Raw genomic sequence first — 26,784 nt, 5'->3', positions numbered from 1 at the left:
AGATTCTCGAATGCTCATAGGGATATAATAAAAACAAAAGTTAGGCTTACTTTTCTATCAATATGTATTTTTTATTTTATTTTATTATTTTATTTTATTCAATAAACGGCACAGCCAATTTACAAAAAATGTATAAAAAAAATGAAATATTATGGTAAACAGTAAAGATAACCAATTTTAACCTAAAATAACAAATAACAAAAGATAATAAAAATGACAACAATAAAAACCAACAAAATTAAATTAGTAACAATAATAAATAATTAATAAATTATAGGAACTAGTACTTTACTTCAGTTACTGAATTATGTATGCTTCTTTTAAATACACGAAGACTGTCCACAAATGGATCAAGACTGTTTTGATTATGATTAATTAGACGCAAGGTGCGTGACAATGGGGAGTAAAAGCAATAGTTCGTATTATGATAAGGTATGCGAAAAATTGGGGAAACCCGTCTTTGGACAGTATTGAGGCTTATAGCTTGTAAGATAGTTGGGCAATGATATAGACCATTTAATATTTTATAAATGATTGTTAAATCTGATTTAGCCCTTCTTACTTCCAAGCTATCCAATTTAAATGTTTGATTAACCAGATCATAATTAATGTTAAAACCCTGACAAATATTGATATGAGCTCGAAATGCCAAAGAACGAAGAAATGTTTTCTGGACGGACTCAATATTTCTAATGTGACAATCATAGTAAGGTGACCATATAATTGAGGCATATTCCAGCAATGAGCGCACAAAAGAAACATATAACCTTAAAAAACAATTCGGTGACAGTTGAGAACTATTACGTGTTATAAATCCAAGATTTCGCATACTCCTATTAATCATGTCTGTAATATGTGGTATAAAAGTTAATTTTTTGTCAAACAAAACACCTAAGTCTTTAATACAGTCCACAGATTCAATAACAGTATTGTTCAATATACAGGGTGTAACAAAAATACAGATCATAAATTTAATCAGAGATTCTGGGACCAAAAATAGTTCGATTGAATGTAACTTACTTTAGTACAAATGTGCACATAAAAAAAGTTACAGCCCTTTGAAGTTACAAAATGAAAATCGATTTTTTCCAATATGTCGAAAACTGTTAGAGATCTTTTATTGAAAATAGACACGTGGCATTCTTATGGTAGTAGTATCTTAAGAAAAAATTATAGTGAAATTTGGACACCCCATAAAAATTTTATGGGGGTTTTGTTCCTTTAAACCCCCCCAAACTTTTGTGTACGTTCCAATTTAATTATTGTTGTAGTACCATTAGTTAAACACACTATTTTAAAACCTTTTTTGTCTCTTAGTACTTTTTCGAAAAGTCAGTTTTTATCGAGATATTTTGAATATTTGTCAAATCCACCACATTTTGTATATGGCTAAGTACGATTATGGAGACTTGGTAATAATATGAAAATTTATTTATGATTTACATTTTTAGGTATATTTTGAACCATATTAAAAAGAAGTCACATCTCGATAAAAAGTGCCTTCTCGAAAAAATACAAAGAGGCAAAAAAGTTTTTAAAACACTGTGTTTAACTAATGGTACCGCAGTTAAAGGTCAATTGGAACATACACAAACATTTGGGAGGTTTAAAGGAACAAAACCCCCATAAAATTTGTATGTAAACATATTAAAAAAGAAGCCGCAACTCGATAAAAACTGCCTTATCGAAAAAATACTAAGGGATAAAAAAGTTTTAGAAATATTGAATTTAACTAATGGTACCACCATAATAATTTAATTGGAACGCACACAAAAGTTTGGGGGGGGGGGGTTTAGGGGAACAAAACCCCCATAAAAATTGTATGGGGTGCACAAATTTCACTCTAATTTTTTTTAAAGATTTCCCTGCCATAAGAATGCGACATGTCCATTTTCAATAAAAAAATTTCTAATAGTTTTCGATATATTCGAAAAAATCGATTTTCATTTTGTAACTTCAAAGGGCTGTAACTTTTTTTATGTGCATATTTGTATTAAGGTAAATTAGGTTCATTCGAACTATTTTTGGTCTCATAATATGTGATTTAATTTATGACCTGTATTTTCGTTACACCCTGTATACGTTTTTACAATGGTATTGTTAGAACGACTGAAGGTAATACTAAAGCATTTTTTAACATTTAATTCTAGACCATTATCAGTACACCATACACATAAGTTATTTAGATCCTTTTGTAGCAGTACAGTGTCTAGTTCGGACACAATAACCTTATAAAATTTGAAATCGTCCGCAAAGGCCAGAAGTGCAGAATGTAATATTATAGTACTCAGGTCTCTAATAAACAAGTTAATCAAGACAGGGCCTGAGTGAGACCCCTGTGGAACACCTGAAAGCACCTGAATCTCGCTAGATAAGTAATTGTTAATCCGAACAAACTGAGTACATACAATTTATTATGATTTTAACATTCCTATGCTATTATAAATCTGTTTTTGACCTTTCTCCCCACTATAAAACTTATAACCCTAATCATATATAGAAACGGCCCAAGAAGTTGTTTGAGGACAAATTCGCCGGTTCAGAAGAAGAATGACGCAACCGCATATTGCAAAATCCTTAAGAGCAAAAAACGAATTTGTGTTATCAAAATCATAAAGTATGATCAAAATTAGCCATTCACCACACCGTGGTCAGGATCTCGAGATATAAGCGTTTTTGGGGTGTGCCGCTTGTTTATGAAGTAACATAACTTTTTTCCTATTGTATATTTTGACTTAAAATTTTCCAAAAAACTTCTTCATGAATTATATTTTATTGCTCTGTTGGTTAAAATTATAAACTAAAAAGTTTGTCACTCAACTTTTTAAGTAAACATGAAACTAACGAAATATATTGACAAAATGTTTAAAAACTAACAACTCATTTTTTAATGTGTTTAAATATTTAGGACAAATCCCATTGTTATCTATATACTTCAAAGATTAAACAGTAAAATTTTCAAAAGGAAATATTTACAGCGACCAAAGATATAGCGAGGTCAATTTGAAAAATCATCAAAATTGATTTTCGGCATTTTTGTATAAAATTTGATTTTTGAACATGTTCCACCAAATCTAGATAAAAATAAACTTCATATTCGGATTCAGCTACCTCGAAAACATAAAAATAGACCAAAATTGGTTCTTCACCTTAAATTTGATTTTCGTGGTCGGCATAACGATTGCTGCCGCTCGACTAATATATAGATAGAAAAGTATTTTTTTTATTGTATTCCTATGAGAATTCGAGAATCTGGTCAAGATTGGGGCGCTGTAAAACCTAGATAATAAATAAAATTAAACAACTTTATAGCGAAAATTGTTCATTGAAAAATCCTCTACAAAATCGCTATGATGTTATTTTATTGTGAAATGAACGGAAAAAAGTTATAACCTCCAAAAGGAAACTTCTTACAAAATTTTCTCATATTTTTATTTATAACTTTTTTGTTGGTCACTTGACGATAAAAAGTAATCCATATAAAATTGTAGAAAATTTAATTTGCTAGATTTTATGTGTAATTAAATTTTCTGTGGGATTGCTAGTTTAGAAAATACAGCGCGAAAGCCCTTTGCACCCCTTTTTCCAATATGGCGGCCGGGGGACAAGGGTGGCAACCCCAAAAACTTGAACTTAAGCTTCTACTGAACCCCCCTACACATTAAAAAAATAAAATTGACTCCTCTAAGAAATGCAACCTTTTTTTTTTATTGAGGTGGAACGCTCTTAGCAGACTAGGGAAGGTGTCCCTAGTACTGTTGGACTCGGACAGGAGAGGAGAACACGCTAGGGCCCACAGACCAGAGTAGGTCCATGCGTCCCGCGTGCCCCCCATATCCAGCCGCCTACCAACTAAAACCACCCCCTCTTCCGACCCGCAATATCCCTGGACGTGTTCATTAGTGAACGATACATGGGGATATCCCGCGCAGTCTATGTAAGTAGGGCTAAAGGAGAAGATTGGCATAGGCCCTTCTATACTATTCTCGCCTTCCTAGAAACGGAGAGGCGGATAGGGGGGAGGTCTTTGAGGATAAACTCATAAAAAGAAAGGACAGGCTCGCCTACCTAAGATCAGCAGACGGACAGGGGAGGTCTGTGGATAGTGAGCTGAATAGTAGTATAGTATTAGCTATGCTATTCTCGCCTGTCTGAAAATGAAACGCGGATAGGGGGAGTTTACGACTGAAGGTGGGTATTACTTAATTGATAATCGGCCCAGTGAGCCTGCCTACAAATGGTAGAAAGAGCATAATTGATTAAGGTGTAGGGAGACTTAAAGATGAATATAAATAGGTAGGCCTTGAAAAAAATTTACGGTAATGTGCCTGTGAATGTTTATATCTGTTGTGGGAGTTTTTTTCCTATTTTTTGTCTTTTTTCTGTTTTCTTAATTTTTTTTGTTTTTTAATTTTTTTTTTACTATTTTTTATTTATTTTTTATCAACTACGTGTAGCCAATCTCACCCATCTTGTTTCGCTCGTTCTAGAACCGCTCTGCGCTTTACAATACCCGTAACTACGTCTATAATAAATTCAAAGTTGGACTTATTCTCGACCGCGACGTTAATTATGTTATTGGGGCCTATATCGCCGAATCTGTTCCTGAGCCTGGCCTGCTCGCAAGCGAAGACGCTACACCGGAAAACGCAGTGTTCTGCGTCTTCCCTCACGTGGCAGGTCCGACACAGGTCATCGTTTGCCTTACCGATTCTGCAAGTGAACGCCCGGAAGGACCCGTGCCCGGTTAAAAATTGGGTGAAATAAAAATTAACCCGCTTAAACTTGCAAGCGTACCACGTCCCCACATTCGGTATAAGCTGCTTGGTCCATTGGGCTTTACTTATTTCCGCCTCCCATTCTGCCTGCCAATCCATGAGTAGCCGCTCTCTGGCAGCCGCTCTTACTTCCGGTAAGTGGCCGTTTTGTTGCTCCTATAGAGATTTTCTTTCCCTGGCTAGCAGGTAGATAGGAGGGGCGCCCGCTATCACTTGTAGGGCCGTGGTAGACGTAGTCTTGTAGGCACTGACTACGTTCAACAGAGGTTTCCTCTGCGCCTTATTTAACAATTCTCTGTACTTCTTGTGCCGTAGAGCCTCGACCCAGACCGGGGCTCCGTAGAGAAGGGTGGACTGTATAGCATTGAGGTACAGTCTCCTTTTGGCACTACCTGGCCCTCCGATATTTGGTGTTATTCTTCGGAGGGCTGCGGTTTGTGCCTCGACTTTCCTTACCACTCTCTTAGGTGTTTGGAGAACCCAAGTCCACGTTCGAGGTCTATACCCAGGTATTTGGCGCAGAAGGAAGGTTTGACCTCGTTGTTTCCAAAATGGAACAGCAGGTCTGGCCCGTTTCTAGGTTTCTTTAGAATCACCACCTCTGCCTTTGCGCTTGCAAGTTCAAGATCATTCTCGATCATCCAAGCGTTCACCCTGCTGAAACATCCTTGAGCAATCTCAACTAACTACCAGTGACAGTCGTGGCTGACGAAGACGGCAAGATCGTCCGCGTAAGCCACAGCCTCACAGTAGCGCCCGTGCCACAGATTCAGTACGCCGTTGTATAGTATATTCCAGAGGGTCGGTCCGAGGACTGACCCCTGGGGAACGCCGGCAGTGAGCTTGGTATTATTGTTTTTATTAATTATTGACTATGTTGCCCAAATAATCCGACAAATTGAGGGCTTCCATCCTATTTATGATGTGCCCCCAATTTGCCGAATTAAATGCGTTTTTGACATCAAACATGATCAGCGCGGCCCATCTCCTCCTCGTGCCCTTGACTCCCTCGACTATATGCCTGACAACATCTACCGCCGATTTCGCCTTCCTGAAGCCATATTGCCTGTCGGAGATGGCATTCACGGCGTCTAGCTCCGCTTGTATGCGGTTTTTAACTAAAGAAATGCAACCTAAATGTAACATTTTAATGGACTAGTGAAAGTTTTAAATGAACTTGAAACGCGTTGAGGGCAGCTGTGGCTGTATCCTCCTTATGGAAATCGGCAGCTGGTTTTTCAGAATTTTTATTGAGTGAAAATCATGAAAAACAGTCAAACATAACAGTACCCGGTGCGGTAAACAGTAAACAGCGTGTAAACGAGGTGTAGGATTGTAGAATTTATCGAGGGTCATTGGAACCAAATCAAAACGATTATAAGTAGCTCAACTCTAAACTTAAAAGATAACAATCGAAAAAAGCAACAGTGGATGAATGATTTTGAATCTAATGGATAAAAGTCGCAAATTTAAGAATCAAAATGTCAAAATGTGTGAACGAATTAGTAAGCAGATGAAAAGAAACATACTTCGAAAACAAATGTTTGGAAATTGAAGAGTTACAGGAAAAACATGGTGCATTTATAATGTGTACGTAAATAAACGGATAAAAAGTGTATATTAAGGAACTATTTAATAATGAAAGGGTGAAAGACCCGATCTGGAAATTAAAGAAGTAGTGACAGGACTTAAGGTAACTATGGGCGAAATTGGATCAAAAATAAGATTAGCAAAAACCATAAAAGCAACGGGACGGGATGAAATACCGAGTTAAATAATTAAGTTCTTTATTTACGAAATGTCAGGTAAAAGATCTCACCTTTTTTAATAAAATTTATCGAACTGGCTATATACCAACAGATTGGCTGTTATCACCTTTTGTGACTATATCTAAAAAAGCAAATGCGAAAAGATGTAGTGGCTACCGAACAATCAGCTTGATGAGCCATGTTTTAAAAATATTTCTTTGCATTTTGCACTCGAGAAAGTACCAAAAAATAGAACAACTTAATGACACAGTTTTGTTTCCGCAATAACTTTGGAACCAGAGAAGTAATATTTAGTATTCAGATTATGGTACAGAGATGAGGAGATGTCGGCTATCAAGTTTATATGTGTTTTATTGACTTTAAGAAGGCCTTTGATCGAATAAAACATACTGAAATGAGAGCCATTTTTCGGCAGAGGGCTATTCATATCATATCAGCTAAACACCACAAAGACAAAGGTGATAGTTGTTAGTAAAACCCCAATACAACCAGAAGGTGGTAACAGCTTATAGAGAACAACTTATAGAAACACAGATCCAACATTTCGGTTACCTTGGTTGTAATCGAAATGAGAACTGGAAAATGAGCAAAAAAAAATAGAATACGTATAGAGAAAACCAGAGCTGCATTTTTTAAGATATAGAAAATCTTATGTGGAAACAATATCATTGGCACTGAAAATTATATTAGTAAGATGTTGTGTTTTCTATTCTTTTATATGTTGTCAAAGTTTGGACCTGGGTGTATCAGAGAGTCATACGAATAAGTTGGGTAGATAGAGTTCGTAAAGAGGTATTTTTGCGACGGATGGAAAAAGGTACGGAAGTGGCCAGAACAGTTAAAAATCTGAAAACTGAAATATGTTGGCCATGCAATGCCTCACCCAGAGAATTTATACTTCATTTTATAATACAAGGCAAGATACATGGAAAAAGAGGATTAGGTCGAAGGAGAACGTCATGTATTATAAAAATGAGGGAAGGATTTAATATATCATCTGCTATATGTTTTTAACTGAGTAAAATGCTTTGTATTTGTAAATATCTTCCGGTCCCTAACACTTTACTCCGTCCTTTTCTTTATCAATGAACTCAAAATCACAAACACCCAAAATTTTCCAATACATGACAAACAACAGTTTGATCATTAAACGTTTGACTTCCTTTTTATCAACGTAGCCATTTTATCGTACTGTTATTTTAGTTAATTGAACAAAACAATCCCTAAACTTTTTAAATAAAAAAGAAAAACCAAAATTTTGTCTTTCTGCTTTTATACAAATTTCCGTAAAAACAGTATTTAACTGGCAAACATGAAACTTGTATATAGATGTGTCCCTTCTAGTCATAACTTGTACAAGCAAACTCTCCTTTCACTTTTCCTTCGTTCTGCAGGTATCCATTCCAATATTTTCCGGAACGATCCTTGCTATGGCATTCTCTTAAAATGGTCAAACCAAGTTTGTCTTCTTTCAATCTTTTCTTGTATATCTCCGCCCATCTATATCGAATTCCGTTCTTTTATTATGCTAACTTTTATGCTCTAAATCTCTAAAGACTTCTTTTAGATATTTACTTTTCTCTACACCTTTATGCTTTCCTTATCTAAAATTAGATCTTCTTTAGTGTTCTTATCTATTTTCTTCTTAATTTATATCATTTTGATCTTCGACAATTACGATTTGACCATCCTCAAAGAATAATGGGAAGTGCATGTGATCCCCTACTCTCAATCATATGTTTCTGCATTTTTGAAACCATTTATCTAAAGCTTTGTCTCAATACTTTGGTTATATTTAAAGGAGCGGTGACTTTATTTCGTATTTTAATTCTAGACTAGTTATTTCTATATAAAAATGCATAGTTTTATTTAAAACTGGGCAAATTTCTAGCTTTTGCATTTCTGACCATAGTCGCGCAATGGGTAGATACATGGGGGCATATGTTTTTTCAAGATCTATTAAAGCTACATGCGTTTCTCTATTAGACGAAGAGGCTGCGCTGAAAAATCTCTTTGAATTTACTAAAGCTAAATTTTTCACAGTTAATTACTGTGATTGTGAAGAGAAACATACTGCGGTCGGTCAAGCGAAACGTAGAACAGGGGTTACTGAGAGGGTATAAAAGTTGCTTTCCTACGAAGGTAATTAATGCCTGGTTGCACCAACAGATCTTAAGCTCCAGCTTAGGTAAGCTCTACTTATAGATAGTGCCTCCTTGAGTATCACTAACGTTGCATCATAATTTTAGATTCTTACCTTATTATCAATTATATCTATTATTATATTATGGTATTCTTATTGTAATATATTATAATTATATTATATTAATTCTTATGATATTCTCGACTTAAGCTTAAGATTTGTTGGTGCAACCGGGCATTAATCCATTTACTAAGGCTGAAAATCAGTACACACATTCTAAATTGAATATAAATAAAAGTTATTATAGTTGTTCAGCTGTATGACGGGACAGAGCCAGTCAGTCGGCCCCAATGAATGTACAGGGTTATTCACTATATTTTGACCCCCCTTGTAAACTTCTTTATTTACAGAATTAGAAAAAAATGTAAAATACAAAAATTATTCGATTTTTTAATTATGATTTTTTGACATATATATCGTACTAGTGACGTCATCCATCTGGGCGTGATGACGTAATCGACTATTTTTTTAAATGAGAATAGGGGTCGTGTGCTAGCTCATTTGAAAAGTTATTCAATTCTCTATACAGTACTATAAACATTAAGATCATTATTTATACAGGGTGTCTAAAAAAATTTGAATTATTAATTAAACAATTAATTTTATTTAAAAAATTTTTTTGGACACACTGTATAATTAATCATGTTAATGTTTATGTTATTGAATAGGGAATTAAATAACCTTTCAAATGAGCTAGCTCGACCCCTATCCCCATTTAAAAAAATAGTCGATTACGTCATCACGCCCAAATGGATGATGCCACTAGTACGATATATATGTCAAAAAATCATAATTTAAAAATCGAATAACTTTTGTATTTTACATTTTTTTCTAATTCTGTAAATAAGGCAGTTTACAAGGGGGTCAAAATATAGTGAATAACCCTCTACATTAATTGTGGCCGACCGACCGGCTCTGTCCCGTCATACAGCTGACCGACTATAATAACTTTTATTTATATTTAATTTAGAATGTGTGTACTGATTTTCTGCCTTAATAAATGGATTTAATTACCTTCGTAGGAAAGCAACTTTGATACCCTCTCAGTAACCCCTGTTCTACGTTTCGCTTGACCGACCACAGTATGTTTCTCTACACAATCACAGTAATCAACTGTGAAAAATCTAGCTTTAGTAAATTCAAAGAGATTTTTCAGCGCTGCCTCTTTTACTATATTCCGATGTATATTTTTCCAATACAATTTTTAGTTTAATTTTAATGTATTCCCTGTGCAAAATCCCGCTTTTTCTTTCAATTGTTTATTTATAGTGACTCATCGATAAATTCCTTCAGAATTCTAGAGTCAATTCTTCATACCGTTTGTATTACCTCTATGCCCCTATAGTTTTTTTAGGTCTGCTTTTGTACTTTTTTGTGGATAAGCGAAATATAAGACTATTTTATTCTTCTAGGATATCATCTTCGTTTAGATATCTGTCAAAAAGTTTTTTGGGGGATTTCTAGTAAATTTAGTAATCTCACTAATAAAAATGGATCCACCTTTTAAAATCAAAGAAGAAACTGAGCGATTCTTCAAGAAAATTCCATATAAAAACACCAAGAGCAGTGATTACTATTCTGAATAGAATATTAGGCCTAGATTGTGATCGATTATAATAAGGCTAGTCTAATCTTAAGTAGGATTATAATTGACTTATTTTATATAATCTGCCCTTGTGTTTGTTTTAAAAAACCTATTAGCAGAGTTTTTAAAATAATGACCTTAAATTTAACCTTAAGCGTAATTGATTATATTAAAGAAACATTTTCAACACTTCGTCACATACAGTGTGTCAAAGGCAAATGGAATAAATTCATTATTTGGTGAATGAGCGATTTTTGAAATAAATCCCGAAACAGGTCGACTTTTATTTTTAAATTATGATTGTTTGGCATGTATATCATACTAGTGACGTCATCCGTCTGGGCGCGATAACGTAATCTATGATTTTTTTAAATGAGAATAGGGATCGTGTGCTAGCTCATTTGAAAGATAAGTCAGTTCTCTACTCAGTAATATAAACATTAACATCGTTATTCATACAGGACGTCAATAAAATTTAAATTAATTGACACAACAAGAAGAATGTGCGTAATTTATTTAATTCAAAATACATTTTACTACTGTCAGAGAGGTACATTTTACTGCTGGCAATACGTATTCGCTGTTTGCAAGTACTTGGAGGCGATACGAGAAACGATCGTGCGAGAATAGCGGAGAAATATTGTAACTTTCTTAAATAATTCATTGTCAATTGAAATTGTCAAATTGACGTATATTTCATATCTACTGTCAATGAAGAAGAAAAATTATATATTGCTCCACAATATTGATATGATATGCAATTATTATATAAAGGTAAATGTAATTAATTGTATTTTGCTTGCGTTACTGCATTTTAATAACTAATTTTATTTACTACATACAATTGTTTACGTTTTAATAACATAACCTGAATCTTATTTTTTCTTCTTATTATTTTTTTGGACTATGGCCTTGACAATTATTCAGCAACCAGGACCATATGATTGGCCAATATAATTAAAAGTGCGAATAAAAGTGCAGAGCGAAGAAACCAGGTGTCGCTTTTCCGAACTTGCACGGTCCCCATAGAGAACGACAGAGCTGCATTCTTTAAGACGAAGAAACTGTTATGTGGAAACAATATTACTTTGAGTCAGAAAATTAGATTAGTGGAATGATATGTGATCTCTACTTTTTTGTATGGTGTCGAAGGTTGAGCTTTAACGAGTACGTGTCTCAAGAAACCTTTGAAATCTGGGTGTACCGGAGAATCTTATAGTCTAAGAGCTAGTGAACCCTCCGACTAACGGTCGTCCTGTAAGGCTAGAAATTTGTATAGTGATAATTCATAGCACACCAAGGCTAAAAACCATGACCTGGCAGGCATCCGCCGTGCAAGTATATCTACCAGGTGAATCGAAAAGTGCATAGTTTAGGGGGAAAATAAACTTTCTCCTGTAAAGTTTAAATTTAAGTATGTGTTTGAGTAAGTCATTTAGAAGAAATGTGTACAATGACAGGCGATTCTGAAGAGCACAAGACCTTGCCAGGCGAGGGGAAAGATTAGGGGTTTTTCCTAAAATTATTTTTTTTGCATCGAAAAAAGTTTTTTTAGGTTATTTGAAACATTCCAAACAGAAAAGGTCTCTAGTGATTTTTCTCTTAGGTTAATAGTTTTTGTTATATAAGCGATTAAAAATTTTGAAAATTGCGAAATCGGCCATTTTTAACCCTAAATCGGACATTTAACTAAAAATTTCAATGTTACTAAGGTAGGTAGATATTCTTTAAACATTGATTGATGAAATCCCAAAGAGTTTTTTGCAATACAATATCGAAAACCCCTTTGCTTTTTAATTGCTAATCAAGCGGGCGATCACACTGTAGTATAAGTGAGGACGTTTGAGTTTGCATAAATTCATTATCTCGAGAATGGGCAAATTTGAAGAGAAATCCTCAGTCAGGTCAATTTTTATTTTTAAATTAGGCCTTTTTGGCATATATATAATACTAGTGACGTCATCCATCTGGGCGTGATGACGTAATCGATGATTTTTTTAAATAAGAGTAGTGATTGTGTGATAGCTCATTTGAAAGGTTATTTAATTCTCTATTCAGTAATATAAACATTAACATAATTATTTATACAGGGTGTACAAAAAAATTTTTTCTTCTTTTTGTCTAAATTAATTTAATAAAAATTTTTTTTGTACACCCTGTATAAATAATTATGTTAATGTTTATATTACTGAATAGAGAATTAAATAACCTTTCAAATGAGCTGTCACACAACCCCTACTCCCATTTAAAAAAATCATCGATTACGTCATCACGCCCAGATGGATGACGTCACTAGTATTATATATATATATATATATATATATATATATATATATATATATATATATATATATATATATATATATGCCAAAAAGTCCTAATTTAAGAATAAAAATCGACCTGTCTGAGGATTTCTCTTCAAATTTGCCCATTCTCTAGATAATGAATTTATGCAAACTCAAACGTCCTCACTTATACTACAGTGTCGCGCCCGCTTGATTAGCAATTAAAAAACAAACGGGTTTTCGATATTGTATTGCAAAACACTAATCCGGATTTCATCAATCATTGGTTAAAGAATATCTACCTACTTTAGCAACATTGAAATTTTTAGTTAAATGTCCGAGTTAGGGTTAAAAATGGCCGATTTCGCAATTTTCAAAATTTTTAATCGCTTATATAACAAAAACTATTAACCTAAGAGAAAAATCACCAGAGACCTTTTCTGTTTGGAATGTTTCAAAAAACTTAAAAAAACTTTTTTCGATGCAAAAAAAATAATTAGGAAAAACCCCTAATCTTTCCCCTCGCCTGGCAAGGTCTGGTGCTCTTCGGAATCGCCTGTCATTGTACACATTTCTTCTAAATGACTTACTCAAACACATACTTAAATTTAAACTTTACAGGAGAAAGTTTATTTTTCCCCTAAAATATGCACTTTTCGATTCACCTTGTAAATACACGTGCACGACTGATGCCTGCCAGGTCATGGTTTTTAGCCTTGGTGTGCTATGAATTATCACTATACAAATTTCTAGCCTTACAGGACGACCGTTAGTCGGAGGGTTCACTAGCTCTTAGACTATTACGAATAAGTTGGGTGGATAGAGTTCAGAACGAAGTTGTTGAACAGTTGTCAGAACAGTTGAAAATCGCAAACTTGAATAGTTTGGCCATGTTATGCGACACCCAGAGAAATATAATATACTCCATTTAATAATTCTAGGCAAGGTAGACGGAAGAAGTGGGCCAGGTCGAAGACGAACGTCATGACTTGAAAACCTGAGAGAATGGTTAACACATCCTTTGCATCCCTTTTCTGAGCTGTTATCAACAAATTTACTATAGCCAATTTGATAGCCAACGCTTCATAGTCGAGCACGGCACATGAAGAAGCTGTCAGAAAACAGAAACAAAATGTTTATTTTACAAATAAACATTAAAAATCCACAAGGAAAAAGTTTTCCTGTAGTTGGCTGTATACCATGTAATACAAAAAATAGTAAATCCTTTATAAAAGGTATATATTTAAAATCCCTAAAAAGGGCTACATCACAATCACATAACTAGTTTTCGACTGGTTTACCAGTCATCATCAGTGCTTACGTGAAGTTTACATGCTAACCACCAAGATATAGTTTAACAAAAATATGTGGGTCAAAGCCCTGTATAAGTGGTCCGTTAAGGAAACATCGGTTAAAAATGCCAATTAAAGCATGGAGGTTTAAACTATTTTAAAATTATGCCCCAGGTAACATCTGAGCTGAGGTGTGACTAGATTACATGGTGAAAGTCTGGTAGCAAATGATGGCTCAGATGTTACCTGGGGCATAATTTTAAAATAGTTTAAACATTCATGCTTTAATTGGCATTTTTAACTGATGTTTCCTTAACGGACCACTTATACAGGGCTTTGACCCACATATTTTTGTTAAACTATATCTTTGGTGGTTAGCATGTAAACTTTACGTAAGCACTGATGATGAGTGGTAAAGCAGTCGAAAACTAGTTATGTGATTGTGATGTAGCCCTTTTTAGGGATTTTAAATATATACCTTTTATAAAGGATTTACCTTTTGGCTGTTAACATTTAATGAACATTTAATTAAAGCGAAAAGCAATGTTTATTTGTCAAATAAACATTTTATTTCTGTTTTCTGACAGCAGTAAAATGTATTTTGAATTAAATAAATTACGCACATTCTTCTTTTTGTGTCAATTAATTTAATTAAAAAACTTTTTTGGCACCATGTATAAATAATTATGTTTATGTTTAGATTACTGAATAGAGAATTGAGTAACCTTTCAAGTAAGCTAGCACACGACCCCTATGCCCATTTAAAAAAAATCATCGATTACGTCATGACGCCCAGACTGATGACGTCACTAGTATGATATATATGCTAAAAAATCATAATTTAAAAATAAAAATCGACCTGTTTCGGAATTTATTTCCAAAATCGCTCATTCACGAAATAATGAATTTATTCCATTTGGCTTTGACACACTGTAGATTATCACCTCCGCCAAAAACGTGCGAAATCACTTCTCCTACAAAAAACTGGGTTAAATGACTTCTTATCAGACACGATCAAGGAAACTGTATTATCTTATCCAAATTATTGTGTTTACATTTATTTTTAAAACACTTCTTCATTGTAGGTTAGCGCAGAGTCTGACAGACCAAACAAAACCTGAAAGTACAAAACCTCCGATGGAGCCTACGGAAGCCAAGGAGGCCATTCCTAAATCGTTTAATTTAAATGAACAAATTAATTTAAGGAGTACGGAGAAAACGAAACAGGTACGTGTTTTGTCTATAGATTTAAATTTCAAGGTCTACTGTTGCATCAGTTTTTATTAATGTTGTGTCTTGATAGTTATTTTATTTATTTAGCGCATGGCATTTTGACACATTTAGAAGGTTGCAAAAAACAATAAACAAGTTAAATCTGACTATATAAAAATACTTAATCATAAACAATTTATAGGCAAACGTCGAGGTTGTTAATGTAGTTAATCAACTCAGGTGCCGCAAACAGAAATCTTGGAAATTGCCCTCGTAGGCTCGCTGGTAGCACAATTCTCCGTTATGTGCTTGATAGTTTGGACCTCGCCGCAGCTGCATGACGGTGCAACCCACATGTGCAACATTTGCGCACATCAACCGTGTTGAGTTTTGATGCGATTAAATACGAACCAGGTCTTACGTTGTAGGTCAAATCCAGGAGGTGTCTCTGTGATGCAAAGTATAATTGAATCGTTTATTGTTGAATTTTCATTTTCAACTTTTCGAGTTATATTATAAAACCCTTATCTCTTTCTATATGCACGAATGGTGTTAAATGCAGTTTCGCAGTATAAACTACATCCATGCAGTGCATCAGAGCTTGCTTCCTTTCAACACCAAATGACGCGGAAGAAAGAAAGAGAGAAGAGTTTTTTACTGTAACCCCCTTTCAACAATAATCGATTCAATTATGTTTGTGTCAGCTTCCGACCATTCATGGGTGCATTTGCTGATGATGTTAAACCCAGTTGACCCAGTTCAGCGCAGTCGACTTAATTGTATCTCCTGTATGGTTATGAATCGACAGTGCCGTGTTGTTAGGGATCTTTTTATAATCTTTGCTTAACAGATTGAGTCGGCGAAGGTGTGGTGGTGGAATTTCGCTCAGCACTGGTAGCCAATGGATTGGTGTTGATTTGATTATTCCAACGATCATTCTCATGGTGTTAGTTAGCTGGACATCAATCTTTTGAACGTGACACTGTTGATCCATATTGGTGCACAGTATTAAGCTAGAAAATAAACAAGAGATAAACCTGAAGAGCTTAGTGTGGATACCGATGCACCCCACGTTGTGCCGCAGAGCTTCTAAATGATGTTATTTAGGTTTTTAGCTCGGCAACTGTACTTAAATGTTCCTTAAACCCTAACGTTCTGTCCAAAGTACGCCTAAATATTTTGGATGTTTATTGTGTATTATGTTATAACTAACAGAGGTATACATCCATCAAACATAGCCGGCGTAAGATGCCTGTACTCAGCAAATGTAGGTAGCGACCGTAGCCTAGTATTATGTAAAATAAGAATTATCATGAAATACTTCACACCCAAGAGAACGGCACTGACACAAACAAAAATTAGAGTCGCAGGACTAAATACGGAATACACACTTATCAGAAAAACAGAGGAGATTACTAAGAATGAAATATTAAAAAACGATAACATTGAGGAAAACTGGAAAACACTCATATCACAATTAACGCAGAAACAGAATCACTTGGAGAGAGCAAAGTAACGAACACTGACGTATCAAAAAAGAAAACCCAATGGTTTAGACAGGAATTGAAGACAAAATATAAAGGAAATAAAAAAGTATTTTTACAATACAGCAACACAACAGGTATAAAACCACATAATCAGACAAATAAAAATGGAACGCTGGCGCTGGTAGAGCTTCTCAAGAGATATGGAACACGACTTCTACGGAACAAAAAGAGCGTCTAAAAGCACGAAACGTTTTCATGATTTGAAAGAAAGAAAAATTAAAAAGAGAAAAGTCAAAGAAGCCGCCCTCGTCCTACTTAACGAAGAAAAATGTGTAGCAAACCTATCAGCAGACTGCAACAGGCTTTGGTTATTAATAGTAAAAGTAAAAGTCAACAACAAGAACATGCCGGAGAAGAACAAGAAGAACAATATCGGAGTAAAGGAAGTCGTAGAACAAATCTCGTACACAATAGGTAACACAAACTACACGAATACACTTTATATACAGAAATTTTTAAAAACGTAATCTCATATAATAACATCTACTTATGACTGTATTTACATTAGAGAGATATCGCAAAGGCTAACGTTAATACCGTGTCAAGACGTAAATAAGGGATAACGGTCTATTTCAACACAGGCATCAAGAGAGTTGTCGCAAATGTTCTGGGGGCAGGGTTTAACGTTGTTATGACAACTGACGTTTGGAATTAAATATAACCTAGAAATTAGACATTAACCAACGTTTTTTTATTGAAAATAATATTTGGATACTGAGCAGGTTGACATGCATTTTAATTTTAATGATTTAACCAACAATAAATATAAGTAATCAGTATAAAAATAATATAAAATATCTGAATAACTAATATTCTAACCACAAAAAGTTGTCTATTGTATACAAAATAAGAACACACGTGTTTCTTAACACAGGAAACAAGATGATTCACAGTTTTTGCTTTATAAAATTTGTATTCTATAAATTATTTTTATGTTTCAACCCAAATGTTAAATTAGCGTTAACTTTATTACCGTCCCTTATTTCGACCTAAATAGCGGGACACGTTATCCGGTATTAGCGTAACATTCACTCGGCGCTTGCGTACATGTGAAAATAGCGTATTCCGCTATTAGCGTGCGATAAAAATGCCTTTGCGATATCTGGCTTGTTTTCGTAATATTCACATCACAACTAAGTTGGTGACGCGGCAACACCGCATTCGGAACAAGCATGATTGCAAGCCTATTTTATCTCTATCGTGAAACTGTCTTTTGTATTTACGTTCAGGTGACCACCACTTCTCGCTTGTATGTACTATATATTAGATACGATAATACTGTAATTAGAACGCAATCAGAAGGACCTTTATTCTATTCTAGCTACGTATAAAATATATTTTGTCACACTCAAAACCATGTCGTCACTTACTTGGCAGTATATTGTCTATGCCTGATCAATATTATTAATAGAAAAAGAAATTCGTGAATTTACAAGCAACTATCTTTTCAAGAATAAGGGAATAAGGGAAACATTTACATGAAGAAATTCTTCAAAGTGGATACTTCAGTAATTTGTACTCTCCTGCTTTTAAGCGCGTCTACTAACTTCACACTCTTACCTGTGGAAGCTTGGAAGTCTTAAAGATAATAGTGTGGAATTAGTGGATGCGCTTAGGAGACGAAGATTACAAATTACTTGCATTCAAGAGACTAGGTGGAAAAAATAAAGGGAGAAAAATTGCCGAAAATAACAATGTAACTTTTTGTGAGTGTCAGAGTGTATGAACATTAGTTATACCCTTCTGCCAACGTATTCCCAACTTTTTGCTTTATGCTTTATGTTTTACATACATTTAGGGGAGTGCAATTAGAACGAAAATTCAAACAAGCTTATATTTTTCTAAAACTTTTTTTGTTAGTTTATATACTTGTTAAAGTAAAAAGTTCTACTCGCAGATTTGGCCGCTAATTGTTTATTAATTGTTTAAACAATAAGAATTGTTTTGTATAAATAATTTTAAAAATATCGTTAAATTCATCATTTAACTTTGATCACATATGTTTCTATTTTGTTTTTGATTATGCTGAATACGAATATGACATTGCAATTTGAAAATTCTTATACAGAAGCTCTTATACAGTATGTCTGCGTAGCTGGGAACTACATGGAAAATTTTTTATTATCAATTTTACGAAAAAAAGTTATTCTTCATAAAATGCTCTGGATAGTCAAAAATCTAAAACTCAAGCAACAGATATCAAATTTTATCAATTTTATACGAGTTATGTCAAAAATATGAATTGCGTTAAAGAGTAAAGTACCTTTATATTCCAGAATATCAAAAAATGATATTATGAAAAGTTGTTTGAAATTAAAAACTATGTTTAAATATACAAAATTACATCATTCTAATCGAAAAAAAAATTCAATTTTTTCTCAAATTACGGATACCTACTCATCATCATTTTATTACAATTATGAGAACTATTTTATTATCACTTTTACGAAAAAAGTTATTTGCTCTTCCTGGTCTAAAATCTAAGATACATCCATCAGATATTAAAAATTTTTTAATTTTATACGAGATATGTGAGAAATATGAATTTTTATTAATGAGTTAAGTGCCTTTATTATTCACAATATTTTAATTAGAAGAATGTAATTGAACACTTAAACAAAATTTTTAATTCCAAACAACTTTTCTTAATAACAATTTTCGATATTGTGAAATGTAAAGGTACTTTACTCTTGAGTGAAATTCATATTTTTTGACATATTATCTCGTATAAAATTAATCAAATTTGATATTTAATAATTGCATCTTAGATTATATATGATGTATCGTATTTTATACAGAATAACTTTTTTTCGTAATACTGATATTAAAAAAGTTATCAATAGGTTCCAAGTTACGAAGACATACTGTATAAGAGCTAAAAAAAATTTTTTTGCTGAACATTTATTATTGTTGAAGCTTGTTATGAAATGTATTTTAGGTAAGTTTTACAGAAAAAAGTTTTGATCATTTTGTATAAACATTTTTTTAGCTGGTAATTTTCGGGTTTGGTATTACATTTTTGTTATCTTTCTTAATTGTCTCAAAAAGAAATAGTGTATTTCATTTCTAAAGTAAAATAATGTAGTGCATTTTAAAGACTACATCCTAAGCTTTAAAAAAACAGTTATAAAACTGTAATAGATCTGTTCAAACTTGAGTAATACCGTCTTAAAGTGGTGGTAATTCTATAAAACTACGAAGATTTCAAAAATTACATTTTTTGAGACGTCATATGATTTGAATTTAATTTTTGAGATTTTTTTTGAATGAAACATCATTTAGTAAGATGCTTGAAAGGCAAGTTGTGCAAAATTGAGGGTTTTATAAGAAAAATTGTATTAGTTACACATTTTTAAATCATTTTTAAACAAAATTCATGTAAGGCTCATGGGCCCTCGAGAGGAACCGTTTCCGAGCTTATTACAGACTCGGAATGGTCATCTTTAGAATCCTTGGAGCAAAAGATGGAGGGGAGAATCAGAATCCTTCAAATTAACTTGCAGCACAGTAAGGCTGCTTCGGCTGCCCTTACGGCTGCAAAAAGGGAATTCGATGTGGCCCTTATTCAGGAACCCTGGGTGAACAGGGGAAATATTATGGGGTTAGGGGGAGTTGGAGTGGAACTCATATATGACAGAACCTCCGAGGTCCCTCGAACCTGCATTATTATCAAAAAGAAATTTAACATACTGCCGTTAACAAATTTTTGTTTTAGAGACTTGACGGCAGTCAAGATAAGGCCGGGGAAGGGAAGGGTGTCAAGAGCGATTACGCTCGCATCGGCGTACCTTCCATATGATGCACCTGGTTCTCCTCCAACTAAGGAAGTGGAGCAGCTGGTAAGAGACTGCAGGGGATCCAGAACCCAGCTGATCATCGGCTGTGATGCTAATGCACATCATACAACGTGGGGAAGTACGAACACGAATGTAAGAGGTGAATCCATACTCGAATTTGTCATGGAAAACGAGCTGAACATAATAAATTCAGGTAATAAACCGACTTTTGTGACTAGGGCTCGAAAGGAGGTCATAGACATAACGATAGCCACCAACTACGTTAGCAATAAAATTACAAATTGGCGTGTGTCTGATGATGCGAGTTGCTCGGATCACAGACACATACAATTTGAAGTAGGGGAAAAACATGTACCCTAGAAACCTATCGTAACCCTAGGAAAACTAACTGGGAGGCTTATAAAGCAGACCTGGAATATAGTTTAAAACAGACTAAGGATACGATAAGAAATACAACAGACCTCGAAATGGTTGTGGAGCAGCTGCAAGACACAATCATCTCGGCGTATAATGACAACTGTCCTTCAATCAATAAGGAATCCAACAGGAAAGTGCCCTGGTGGAATGAGGGACTTAAAGAATTAAGAAGGAAAGTTCGTAAAAAATTCAACAACGCAATGAACAAGAATATCAGTTGGGATGAATACAGAAAGGCCCTAACTGAGTACAATAAAACTCTGAGGAAGCAGAAAAGAGAATCATGGAGAAGGTACTGTGAGGATATAGAAAGAACTCCAGAATACGCCAGACTCCATAAGATTCTCTCAAAAGGACCTCAGAGCCCGATATATACTCTCCAAACAGAAAACGGAGAGTACACAGAAACAGGGGAAGGAACTATTAGAGAACTGCTGAAAGTCCACTTCCCCGGTTCCCAAGTTACAGACTTAACTTTGGAGAACTGCCAGAAATCAGAACTAGATACCCCTCTGTGGGCATCCAAGGAGAAATGGCAGGCAGCAAAGAAAGTAGTAACTGGGGAAAAAGTAAAATGGGCATTACACTCATTCGAACCTTATAAATCGCCAGGATTAGATGGGATTTATCCAGTACTGTTGCAGAAGGGATCCGACCTTCTGGCAAATAGAATATGTACAGTGCTTCGGAGCAGTTTGGCTCTAGGATATATTCCAAAGGCATGGAGAATGATCAGAGTAACTTTTATACCAAAACCTGGAAAAACTGGACAGGATGGGGCAAAGTCTCTGAGACCAATAAGTCTTATGTCTTTTCTGCTTAAGACGCTAGAAAAACTGCTAGATAGGCATATACGGGATGGCGTATTGGAAAACAGACCGATACATAAGAACCAGTATGCATATAGAGCAGGAATATCAACAGAGACAGCATTACATCAGCTTGTAGAAAAAGCTGAATATGCTCTCAAGCACAAAGAGGTACTATTAGCGACCTTTTTGGACATAGAAGGAGCGTTCAATAACATATCCTTAGAAACAATCTCAAGAGCATTGAGGAGAAAAGGGACCGATGAAATTTGTTGCAAGTGGATAGACCACATGCTACAACAGAGACTCGTATATACGTCCATTCTAGGGGAGAGCATTATCGCCCAGGTCCGACGAGGGTGTCCGCAGGGAGGTGTTCTGTCCCCGCTAATATGGAACCTTGTCATGGACGATTTGCTTGAGTCCCTGGAATTGAACGGCCATGAAACCCTGGGCTATGCAGACGACTTGGTAGTCCTTGTTCAGGAAAAATTCCAAAACATAGTAAGGGAACGCATGCAACAGGCCCTTAATATTGTCACCAAATGGACTGAGGAAGAAGGGCTGAGAGTCAGTCCTTCCAAAACAGTCACAATTGCGTTCACCAGAAGAAGGAAGCTGGAGGACTTAGGGCCTCTGATCCTTAATGGTGAACAATTGGAGCTGTCTAAAGAGGTAAAGTATCTAGGGGTTATACTGGACCCAGAACTTACCTGGAACCGACAGCTTGAAAGAGTAATTAAAAGAGCGGAGGCGACATTAATGCTGACCAGACGCACACATGGAAAACATGGGGACTCTGTCCGAAAATGGCGTACTGGACATATACAACGATAGTGAGACCCATGATAACATATGCATCCTTGGTATGGTGGACAAAGATGCAGCAAAGAACCGCTATAAACAAGATAAGCAGGATACAAAGACTTGCATGCTTGGGAATAACGGGAGCAATAAAAACAACACCGACGGCGGCACTGGAAACCCTGTTAGACCTACCCCCTCTTGATATATTTATCAAAGGGGAAGCGAGGATGGGAGCATACAGGCTGCAAGGAAAACCAAGGGATAAATACGAGAACCTTGGGCATAATCAGATTTGGAACTATGGTGGGGTAAGTATATCTGATACATACACTGACCACATGGTACCAAAATACACATTTAATAGGAACTTCGGAATAGAAATCAATGACCGAAGGGAATGGAACAGCATCAGTAGCAAAATCAGAGGAACGATCTGGTATACAGACGGATCAAAAACCGATGAAGGCACTGGAGCCGGTATTTTTAGTGAAACAGAGAATGTAGGACTCAGTTTCTCACTAGGAACATACACAACTGTGTTTCAAGCGGAAATGTACGCAATTCTGCAGTGTGTCGCAATGAACAACTTGAGGGCCTATGAAAATAGACGGATCAATATACTCACAGACAGCCAAGCATCACTGAAGGCACTAATGAGCCCGAAAGTGACGTCAAGGCTGGTATGGGAATGCCGGCAAGAACTGGAAGAACTGGCCGAAAAAAATAGTGTAACTCTATTCTGGGTGCCAGGACACACCGGGATAGACGGTAATGAGAAAGCAGATGAGCTGGCAGGGAACGGTTCATCAACTTTATATTTTGGCCCAGAACCTGCTCTAGGAGTACCTAAAACAATAATTAGGGGACAAGTCAGGGAATGGGTCAAAAACAAACACAAAGAATACTGGGGGAACGTACCTGGTCAGCGACACGGGAGGCCCTTAATAAGGGAACCCTCAAAACGGAGAGCTGAGGAACTAATAAAATTACATAGGAGTCAGCTCCGCATAATTACAGGTCTTCTCACGGGTCACTGTGCCCTAAAAGGACACCTGAATAGAATTGGGCTGTACGAAGTGAACCTTAACTGCAGACTGTGCAATAGGGGAACTGAAATAGCACATCATGTACTGTACGAGTGTGAGGCTTTGGATCACAAAAGGCAGGCTATTTATGGACAACCAAAATTAAGTCCAGCAGAATATGCCACCCAACCCATGCTAGGGATGTACAATTTGGTACGTGGAACCAAGCTTGTGGATTGGGTGACATAAAAGGTAGGATGGTTGGCACAATAAACCCATGAGGCTGCAGTGCCATCGGAGACATATGTCAGACGACCTCCCAAAAAAAAAAGGCTCACTTTCCGCCCACACCGTACTTATGCATTATAAGATACAACCATCAGATATCAAAATTTTTTAATTTTATACGAGATATGTGAGAAATATGAATTTTTCTTAATGAGTTAAGTGCCTTTATTATTCACAATATTTTAATTAGAAGAATGTAATTGAACACTTAAACAAAATTTTTAATTCCAAACAACTTTTTTTAATAACAATTTTCGATATTGTGAAATGTAAAGGTACTTTACTCTTGAGTGAAATTCATATTTTTTGACATATCTCGTATAAAATTAATCAAATTTGATATTTGATGATTGCATCTTAGATTATATATGATGTATCGTATTTTATACAGAATAACTTTTTTTTTTGTGGGATCGGTACTCACCGGAGGGACCGCAGACGTTCGGAAACAATTAGCGTCTCTTTGCAAAGACAATGACGTCGACTTTGCACAGTAACAAGACACTTACTCAACACACACACTACATATTACTCCCCTGACTTAGTGATAAGTTATACAATTACGTGGCTAAAGGTTCTAGTTCTAAACCAAAGCCAGAATCAAAGAAAAAAAAAACTTTTTTTCGTAAAACTGATAATAAAAAAGTTATCAATAGGTTCCAAGTTACGAAGACATACTGTATAAGAGCTAAAAAAATTTTTTGCTGAACATTTATTATTGTTGAAGCTTGTTATTAAATGTATTTTAGGTAAGTTTTACAGAAAAAAGTTTTGATAATTTTGTATAAACATTTTTTTAGCTGGTAATTTTCGGGTTTGGTATTACATTTTTGTTATCTTTCTTAATTGTCTCAAAAAGAAATAGTGTATTTCATTTCTAAAGTAAAATAATGTAGTGCATTTTAAAGACTACATCCTAAGCTTTAAAAAACAGTTATAAAACTGTAATAGATCTGTTCAAACTTGAGTAATACCGTCTTAAAGTGGTGGTAATTCTATAAAACTACGAAGATTTCAAAAATTACATTTTTTGAGACGTCATATGATTTGAATTGAATTTTTGAGATTTATTTTGAATGAAACATCATTTAGTAAGATGCTTGAAAGGTAAGTTGTGCAAAATTGAGGGTTTTATAAGAAAAATTGTATTAGTTACACATTTTTAAATCATTTTTAAACAAAATGGAGACCGGTCCTGGTAAAGAGACAGTGAGGTTGATTTAAATCCGCTCCGCAAAAAAACTTCAAATACTGAAACTTTGCGAGCAGAAAAATCACCAAATTATTTGCAAAGTGTAAATAAGTGAGTTAAGAAATTTACACTGTAAATTTAAAAAGAATATTGAAAGTAAGATCCATACATTATTAATCTAACCTAGTTTTAATAAAATTATATTTTAACTACTAACAGTAAAATAATTACAGTCATAGTCAAGTTTTTTGGCACTGATAAGAAGTCAAGGTCCTATGGGTGGACTAGCCGAAGCTGCTTTCAGCAGTGGTAATTACTAATAAATTGATTTAATTATAATTAAGGTACTTCGGTATCTATCTATCGAAAAATACAGAGTCGGCTTTCTGAACGAAAACAAGAAGATATTGAAGAATAAGAAGATATTGAAGAATAAGAAGATATCGAAGAATAAGAAGATATTGAAGATAAGAAGAAGACATTGTTAAATCTAATTTATTCAAGTGAACATTAATTGTTGATATAAATAAATAAATAAGATATTAAATGGTATTTAAATAGTTTTATAATTAAAGTAAAAAAAATTGAATAATATATAAATATTTTGTAATTAAAGTAAAAAATTTAATTAATTTGATTTAATCAAGTAGGTTTTAATTTGATTTAATATTTGTATTTAAAATACATACCTACTTTAATAATTTGAATAGGAAGAAAGATGGCGGATGGTAATGATAGCATTAATGAGGACGGTAAAAGAAAAAGCAAAGAGGAGCCAGATATATTTAGCAGGAGTAGAAAAGTGAACCGAACACCAGACAGGTCGAAACCATCAACGAATGAAACCAGCAGCCAGAACGAAATGATGGAACTAATGAGACAATTAGCAAGCGATAACAAAAAGAAAAACAAGGACCTGGAAGATATAAAAAATACAATGGGTAATATGATTGAGGAACTAAAAGAAATTAGGAAGGAAAATAATGAATACAAATTGCAAATGAAAGAAATAATAAGAGAAAATGAAAATCTAAAGAAAGAAATGGCTACGATGAAACAAAAAATAGATAAAATAGAAATAACCTTGGAAGCATGTCAGAAAGAAAAGAAGAAAAATAACCTAATAATGAGAGGCTTACCACTAGACACAATAGGAACAGAGCAAATAGAGAACTTCATAGAAGCAAAAATGGGAGTAAAATCAGAAATAAATAGGGTACAAAAGATAAATGAAACAATGTGTGTTATAGAATGTAAAAAATTCGAAGATAAAATGAAAATACTGAAAGCCAAGGGTAAACTAATGAGCTATAAACAACATAGAGTATATATAGAATGTGACCTAACATTAAAAGAGATAGAAATACAAAGAAACCTTAGGAAGATAGCAGCAGAGGAAAAGACTAATGGGAAAAGGACAAAAATTGGATATGGATTCATAATTATTGAAGACATTAAGTGGAAATGGAACCAAAAAACAAGCCGGATAGAAAAAGTAACATACAATACAGAACCAACTTGTTCAAAAAACTAGCTGTAGAAAACACAATGATGGACCGAGAAACAAAACAGGCAAAGAACAGGGACATGACCAGATTTAAAGATAATAACACAAACGTAAGGAAAAACAAATTGAAGTACAACCTAAACATAGAAAAGAACAGAACAATTTTGAAAATGGCATCATGGAATGTAAGAGGTATAAATGGGAAAGAAATAGAACTGGGGGAAGAAATTAGAGATAAGAACATTGAAATAGTAGCTATAACAGAGACAAA

At 34.6% G+C, this 26,784-nt stretch overlaps 1 protein-coding gene across 2 annotated transcripts in view; it reads left to right on the top strand.

Moving 5' to 3' along the window:
* Positions 1-26,784, top strand: part of LOC114325907 (uncharacterized) — a 169,595-nt gene that overhangs the window by 115,802 nt on the left and 27,009 nt on the right. For both annotated transcript variants that reach the window (XM_028274054.2, XM_050654159.1), the window contains exon 5: positions 14,998-15,139. In XM_028274054.2, coding sequence (XP_028129855.2) covers positions 14,998-15,139 — 142 coding nt within the window. The remainder of the gene's footprint in view (positions 1-14,997; positions 15,140-26,784) is intronic.

The sequence above is a fragment of the Diabrotica virgifera genome, chromosome 6 (assembly GCF_917563875.1).
Source record: "Diabrotica virgifera virgifera chromosome 6, PGI_DIABVI_V3a".
Taxonomy (NCBI): domain Eukaryota; kingdom Metazoa; phylum Arthropoda; class Insecta; order Coleoptera; family Chrysomelidae; genus Diabrotica; species Diabrotica virgifera.
The sequence above is the reverse complement of the archived record's forward strand: the minus strand, read 5'-3'. Positions and strand labels throughout refer to the sequence as shown.